The sequence below is a fragment of the Carlito syrichta genome, unplaced genomic scaffold (assembly GCF_000164805.1).
Source record: "Carlito syrichta isolate Samal-C Ts95f unplaced genomic scaffold, Tarsius_syrichta-2.0.1 Scaffold311719, whole genome shotgun sequence".
In the NCBI taxonomy this organism is placed as follows: domain Eukaryota; kingdom Metazoa; phylum Chordata; class Mammalia; order Primates; family Tarsiidae; genus Carlito; species Carlito syrichta.
In genome coordinates, this window is record NW_007255815.1 from 396,870 (window position 1) to 405,304 (window position 8,435).

Consider the following 8,435-nt stretch of genomic DNA (forward strand, 5'->3'; position numbering starts at 1 on the left):
GGTGGCCAGGAGCGGCTACTGCACTCCAGTCTGGGTGACAGAGTGAGACTCCAGCTCAAAAAAAAAAAAAAATAAAAATAAATAAATAAATAAATAAATAAATAAAATAACCTTCACCTGCATCCCAGCCCAGCGGGAAAAGCTTAACCCTAATCCTTTCTCTTCCCTATGGATCCTGTCTCCTTTTACTACCTCCAGAAGTCTGTTTTATTTGTTTCCCCTTCTTTTCTGAATTTCAACCTTTCTCTCACTTCAGCCTCTTTCTTATCATCAGGAAAATACTCTCAAATTTATTTCACATGTTGAAAGAAACACTCTTTCGTCTAATCTAGCAGTTCTCAATCTTTGCTACACAAGAAGTTCTAAAAATCTCATTGCTCAAACTACACCCCAAACCAATTACATCAAAATAGTCAAGAGTACAATTCAGGTGTCAGTATTTTTAAAGTTGCCCAGGTGCTTCCAATGTTAAGTCAAAGTTGGAAACCATTTCAGTAATCTCATATTCCTTCCTATTCTTTCTCCTAATAGTCAAGTTTCCTGAATGGCTTGGTCACACATGTTGTCTTTGTTTTGTCACCTCCTGCTTGCTCTTCAGCCGACTACATTTCAACTTCTGTGCCCAAGCCAATGAAAGTACCATTGCTGTGTTCATTGAAGACCTGCTTGTACTATTTTAATTTTTTTTGTTGTTGTTCTTATTTCTCCTAAAAGGTTCTCTCTTCTTGATTTCTCTGAATCCATATTCTTGATTTGGGAGAATGATGATGTGTGTGTTTTATGTTACTCTGAGTTTTTAAAGTGCCTTTGAAACAATGAAGGAGACACATCCAGAAAGCAGCTTGATAGAAGGTTCTGGAGTTTAGCACAGAGCTATAGATCTAGGTGTCTTTGGCATTACTGTGGCTTCAGTTCCATATATATGGGTGTGATTCTGAAATCTTTAACTGTCTACTGAGCTCCCAAACCAGTTTTACTCTCTGTCTTCCCTATCCCAATGGACCCCCATTCATCCAGCTGCCCAGTGCAGAAATATTGTCATCCTTGTTTCCTCCTCCCTTATCCCACATATCTCCATATTCCAGAGATTTAGGCTCATAGGCATTTTACATTGCCCTGTCTCCATCCGCTGCCCATAACTCATTCTTGGATGGTTCCCACAGCTCCTGTGGTGTCCTTGCCTCCAGTCTCACCTCCTTCCCATCTGCTCTGTAAACCACAGTCGAGATGATCTTTCTAAAATGAACATCCCAATGTGTCAGTCTCTTGCTTTAAAATCATTCTATGTCTTCCTACAACCTTGAATAAACTGTAGTATCCGTTAGCATAGCATATAGACACTATAGTGTTCTTCCTCCACTCTTCTTCTCCAGTCTCATCTTCCTTCATTTTTCTTTCTTGCACCCCAGCCTTACTGACCTACTTGGACTTCCCCAAATATGCAAGCATGCCAATCTGCTATGCTGTTTTTTTATTTCAGGATTTTGCATATGCTTTGTCTTCTGCTTTGAGGAATCTTCCTCTGTCCTTATTAAGTGATTCTTCTGGGTTCTTCTTGATACCATCTCCTCTCAGAGGCTCCCACAGCTGAATGGGGTTCTCTCCCATAGGCTTCTATAACTCAATTTATTGTAAATTTTTGTTGAATAACTTGCCTCCCCTGATTGACTGTGAGTCCCTTGTGTGTACGGTCTGTTAACATCCTCAGTGCTTGGCACACTCCTCTCACATAAAATGTGCTCAATACATATTTGATGAATTAAGGAATGATATACACAAAAAAGAAAAAAAGATCCTGTGCCTTGGAAAGGTATGACTAAAATGCTGAGGGCTCAGATGATTGAACCGATTCTCTGCAAAAGATTATGGAAGGCTTTGTGGAAAATACGATATTTTAATCGAGCTTCCAAGAATGGGTGGGATTTAAAAACACAGAGTATGGGGGAAGGAATGCTGCCTATAACCAAACATGAATAAGGCATCTAGGTAGGTAAAGTTGTAAATTGAGGTTTTTGTGTAACAAAGAATGGTATCCATAGCAAAGATTGGTTATTGTTCACACCCAGGAAATTTTTATTTTTTTGGTGTGTTTAGTGGAAACCATTTACCTAGCTGAGTAGTTCTATTATATAAAAGTATGTTGATGAGAATTCCTGATAAGAAATGAGAAAGGAAGGCTGAAATGTGCCTGGCGGTATTCCAAGTACTTTCGTATGTAACTGGACCTCTCTCTTACACTGAGTTATTTCATGTATAAAGGTGGCGACAGAATTATAGTGCATTTCTGAGCTGGCGTCATTTAAGTTAATTTTACCCCCAGTAAGCCTTGGCTGACATTTGATCTCAAGGTCCTGTCCTAAATAAAGATGTATGAATACAGAGCTGACAGTGGACCTAGCACTGAGGCAAGTGCTCTCATCAGGAAACAGCAGAAAGTGGCTTTAAAGTACAAGGGTTTAGGGTTGAATCCAACTTAACCTTTCTTTGACCTTGAATAATGTATTTAACTTCTCTCTGTTTTAGAATGATAAATAAAAATTTGATAATACTTCAAGGAATTGATTGGATTAAATGAGATAATGTTTTGCAAGGGTCTAATATAATGCCTAACTTACTGTGGGCATTTAATAAATTTTAACTTGTGGTTGTTATTAATCTTATTATTTATTTTATTTTTAGTCGGGGTCTCACTCTGTCACCCAGGCTGGAGTGCAGTGGCATGATCATGATAGTCATAGTTCATGGGCTCAGGCAATTCTTCGACTTCAGCATACCAAATAGCTGGGATTACAGGTGTACACCACCATACCTGGCTAATTTTTGTTGTTGTTGTTGTTCTTTTGTGTAGAGATGAGGTTTTGCTATGTTGTCCAGGCTGGTCTCAAATGGACTCAAGCAGTCTATCAGATCTGGACTCCCTGAGTGCTGGGATTACGGTTGTGAGCTACCATATCTGGCCTACTACTATTTTTATTTTAGAGAAAGAAAGAAATACCATTATTGCATGTATTTCTTGGAACTTCATGTTGGTAAAAGCAGATGGACTTGAATATAAAGCCCAGCTTTACCTTTGATATATTAGCTTGAGTAAACTTGGGCAAGTTACTTAGTTTTCTGAATCTCATTTTTTAACTGAAAATTAATTCAACGTAATTCCTTCTCTACAGGATTTAAAGAGAGAATGCATATCACATTGCCAAGCACAAGACCATAATCTAGTAGGGAGACTGCCCAATTAATCACAACACTGTAAGTGCTAGGTAGTTAAAGTTAGTGCTAGAGCAAGCATCCCTGCCTTTCTAACAGTAGGAAAATGTGTGAGAGTTATAGAACTTCCTTCTTTCTTTTTATGTTATTTTTTCCTCCTTTCCTTCCTTTCTTTTCCCAAAGCTTCTGTTTGTGCGGGAAGCTGTGGGAGAACAGATGCCTTCTACCTAGACAGGTTTGAATTATTCCCCATGAGCAGTACTTGCTGTGAGTTTGTTTGTTGTCTTCAGTAAAGGTCCTTGGTTGCACTGAGCACTCAGGTTTGTTAGTTCAATCGGTCATTCATCACATATTTGTTGAGCAACCCCTATGGTTCACACTATTTCTCGGTTGTTTTTCTTGACAATAGCCCATTGTTAGAATTCTCAATTCTTGTAACTCTTTTGTAAGAGGTACTGCTTCATACCATGTTTAGTACACTAGGGACTGCCCTGCAGAAATTTCTATCAAACTCTTCCAACCTGGGTGTCCTTGTCTCTTCCTTTCCCCTGTCAAAGTTTAAAGGACTTACCTGATGTCAACGTCCTGGACATCCAGCAGTGTTGCAGCTGTGTCTGTGTTACTTCTGGCTCTGCAACAGATGTGGATGGAGAAGCCCCTGCAGTGTAATGTTGACTTCCAGATGGTGGGCATAGGGAAAAAGAAGGTGTGACAACAGGAGGGGAGCCCTCAGAAAGTGGGTGACAGGAGGTAGCAGACAGGTAGTGGGCAAGGGAAGGAAATGATGGGTGGCAGAGTGAGGGAATCATAATGAAGGGGGGAGATTTGTTACATGCCTTATTTTGTAGAAATGGACTAGAATTTACAATTAGCAAAATAAATGTCGGCATATTTACTTCAAAAACTACACAATGTTAGTATGTTTACCAGCAGATATATTGTCATATAAATAAGTAATATATGAGTTTTAATAGGCAGTAATTAAAGTTTGTTGCTGTTGTGTGATTCCAGAAAAGCTATAATTATGTACTCATAATATGTATGTTCATGAACTCCAATTTTAAATTAAGAAAATTAAATTGATATTTTATTTCGTTATATTTAACTTCTTTTGACCATTAGTTTTAGGTTCAGATTGTAATGTGCACAAGGATGCTTTGTAGTTTATTGTTAGTAAAACTAATTTTATGTGCAAATTAGGTTTGTAGACAATCTTTTGATGATAAGGACATGCAAACAGCCATAAGTCAAATATACAATCATCCACAATCTTCAGAAATCTGCCTAATTAGAAAATAGCTATCAGGCTCGTTATTTTCATAAGGGTCAACTTCAGCTAGTTCTGTAGCTCAAAGGCAGACACCTATCTTAGTTGTATTGATGTAAGACTTAATTTACTGAAACGTAGGTTCAATGTTGATTTTTATCATAAAGTTTTAGTTATTGATTTCGGTAATAAAACTGAGTTCACACTCATGTCAGTATACAGTGGTAAATTTCAAATATTATCATTTGAAACTTGTTACCAGTTTTTGTTTTAACAGATAAAAATTAATGGGTATTCTTGTATGTTTTGCTTCTTCTACAGTTTTTCTTTTCTTTTCTTCTTTTTATTTTTTGAGCCAGGGCCTTGGGTGCCCAGGCTGGAATACAGTGGCATGATCACAGCTCACTGTAGCCTCAAACTCCTAGGCTCAATTGATTCTCCAGTCTCAACCTCCTGAGTAGCTGGGACTATCGGCACATGCCACCATGTCTGGCCAATTCTTTAATTTTCTGTAGAGATGAGATCTTGCCATTTTGCCCAGGCTGCTTTCAGTGAGATCTGACTATGTTATCCAGTAATCTTCTCACCTCGGTCTCCCAAAGTGCTGAAATTACAGGTGTGAACCATTGTGCCCAGCCTGATTCTTTTACATTTTTTAAACTGCTAAAACTAGCAAAAAATTAAGAGGCTAGAAAAGTTTGAGTTCCTGGAGCAGAACAACACAATTGCAAATAAAAAACTATAAGGGATAAGTCTAAAATCTAGAAAGCATTTCTAATCCTGGGAAGAAAAACTAAGAACCTGATATCCGTAGAGTCCCTGAGAAAAGTCATTTATTCTAATTATTCAACCATTCAGGAAACATTTGGTACCTCTTGATGAATATACCCTTGGGGAACTTTTAGCCTAATGAGGAAATAAAGAGACTACTAAAAGCAGTGGGATAAACACTGTGAAGGAGACATACGGAGGTTGGGATGTGATAAAGTTTTATATACTAAGGTTGTTGTAGGACCACATGCCAGAATGATATTCAAAATATTAAACAACCAAGACAGTGTGGGCAACAATCAATGAAAATGGATGCGGGCCACAGAAAACAGGCATGACTGTCCCAGTGCACACTAGCTGAATGTCAGTCCTGAACATGTAAAGGAGCACCTATTTTGTGCTAGGAAATGGAGGTCAAGGAAGACTTCCTGGAGGAGAGGAGATCATGGCTGAGCTGAAAAATAGCTAGATATTAGGAGGGTACATGGGGATTTTACCAGTGAAGAGAGCTGCCCAGAGCCTCCTCTTTGTTAAGTTGGGGGATGAGTATTGGGAGTCATAGCAGACCAGTAGCTCTCTCTAAAAATATCTTCCTCTCTAATTCTCACAACCAGTCCTTTTAGGCCCTCCATGTGTGAGAAGGGCTTAAGAGTTGTCTGATGCCTCCACACCTCCTCTGAAACTTATCTATGGCAGTCTGTTCTATAACTTGCTGGTGTGTCTGGTATCTGTCATTTTAAGATTTTAACTAATACTTTTATTTTATCATCTTATCATACATTTAGTTAGAGATGAGGGAAAAGTGTAGGAGGGAAGTACATATTTCAAGTCATGGGGCATAGATGAGTAGAGGAAGTAGAGAAATGGATAGACATACTGTGTCCACAGAAAAATTACTTACAGATACAGCCCAGTAACTATGCTGAGGCCCTACTAATTCAAGAAAGTTTTACTATTTATTTTACCAAATAACATTATTGTTTAGGACTTTGATTTTCTCTTACAGATGTTAATCCTGTCTCAGACTATTGCCCAACTGGAGGCCCAGGTGGAAAAGGTTACAAGGGAGAAGACTTCAGCCATTAATCAACTAGAGGACATTCAAAACCAGCTTACTTCTCAGGAGATGGATATCACAAAGGTACAAAAAGAGATTTTCGTTCAATTGTTACTTACAGAAAATTTTCATTAAAAATATTTTCTTAATGTGCAAAATTCTTATTGTCATCAGGAGGAAGTTTGAAGTAGAAAAGTTTTATTATTTCAAGAATAATAAAAGTCCACCAAATGGTCATTGAGCAGCATTCACTTGCTGTATTCAGGCCATTTGCTGGGTACTGCATATACAAAGATGAAATTGACACAAATAATGTCCTTGAAGGTTAAATACTAGAGACAGACTTGTAAATAAGAGTTATATTACTTTGGTTATTGCATATTCAATTTTTTTTTTTTTTGCTGTAGGTAGCATAGGGTTGGTCTTCACAATAATTGTCAAAGACATGTATTTACAACTTGAAAAGTGGGCTTAATATAAAAAAAAAATCCTCCAGCTTCTATTCCTTTTCAGTTGTAAATCAAATAAAGATTCTAATACTATGAAGTCTTATTTTATTGGTACTTAAATTTGTACTTTAAAATGCCACACGGTATGGGCTATGGGCATCACTAACTCATGAATCAAGAACAAGTTTTCAGATTTATGTTTAATGGACTTTCCTGGCTGTAATTAATATTAAAGTCCAAATTTTAAGAAGTACTAGAAATCCATCTAGATTTCAATAGTCAGTTGTTTTAAAACCAAGATACTAAGTATGGGCATGTAGCTGGGCATAGTGACTCACACCTGTAATCCCAGCATTTAATGAGGCTGAGGCTAGAAGATTGCCTGAGCCCAAGGGTTCAAGACCAGCCTTGACAACTTGACAAGACCTCGCCTCTACAATAAATCAAAAATTAGCTGGGCGTGATGGCACATGCCTGTAGTCCTAGCTACTTGGAAGACTGAGGCAGAAGTATTGCTTGAGCCCACCCAGCAGGTCGACGCTGTATTAGCCATGAGTGTGCCATTGCACTTCAGCGTGGGCGGCAGAGTAAAACTCTGGCTCAAAAAGAAAAAAAAAAAAAAAATATATATATATATATGATGTAATAAATGAAATCAATTTATTTTGACCACTAAATATATAGATAATTTGTTTAAAATAGATACTCCTTCCATATTGCCTTTTCCTTCTCAACATATTTTCCTAAATCTTGGCACATTTTTAATACCATTGTTGCTCTGTAATTCAGTAATTAAAATTAATTTTAACTTATATATCAGGAAAGGGAGCCGTTTTCCTCGAATTTCTATAACTCTTCATTTGCTTTCTAAAATTCAAGATGGCTAATGAAGAAGTTTAAGAAGCACAAATTTTCAGTATACCTGATGTTCTATGTGGAGGTAGAGGTCAAAGTAAGGGAATTGATGAAAAGCGATAGAAATGCTTAACTTAGATTTATGCATGAAAGCTATGGTAAGGCAGTTTTCAGTTTGTAATAGGGAGAGAACTTTCTGTTGAAACGTGGTACAGCAAAGGATGAGTTCTCTGTCTCTAAAACTATCCAAAAAGGACTCAAGCATCAGAAGAGTGATTAGATTAAATGACCTTGAGGTCTTCTAATCATGAGATGATATAGTTCTAATTCAACTTAATTTGTTAATTTATTTAAAATGGAATTTGTTATAGATAAACTTATTGACGCTAAATGAAAAGTAGTAAAGCAAGAAAACTTAAAAGTAAAATTAAGGGTTAAAATAATTTTAAATCGACTGGGCTGAGTGGCTCAGCCTGTAATCCTAGCATTTTGGGAAGCCGAGATAAGGGGATTGCCTGAGCCCGCGGGTTTGAGTCCAGCCTGGGCAACTTGATGAGACATCGTCTCTAAAATAAAATAAATAAAAAACTAGTCGGGCGTGGTAGTGAGCCTGTAGTTCCAGCTACTTGGAAGGCTGAGGAGGTGGAAGGATCGCCTGAGCCCAGCAGGTTAACACTGGGGTGGGCGTGGGCATGCCACTGCACTCCAGCCTGGGGGACAGTGAGACTCCAACTCAAAAAAAGAATTTTTTTAATCAGACTTGATGCTTCAACATTTATTACACAATAAGTTTGTGTTTGTGTTGGGTTTTTTTTTTTTTTTTTTTTTT

General features: G+C 37.7%; 1 protein-coding gene across 1 annotated transcript in view; it reads left to right on the forward strand.

Moving 5' to 3' along the window:
• Window positions 1-8,435, forward strand: part of SDCCAG8 (serologically defined colon cancer antigen 8) — a 236,607-nt gene that overhangs the window by 64,673 nt on the left and 163,499 nt on the right. The window contains exon 11 of the mRNA XM_008068997.2: window positions 6,252-6,386. Coding sequence (XP_008067188.1) covers window positions 6,252-6,386 — 135 coding nt within the window. The remainder of the gene's footprint in view (window positions 1-6,251; window positions 6,387-8,435) is intronic.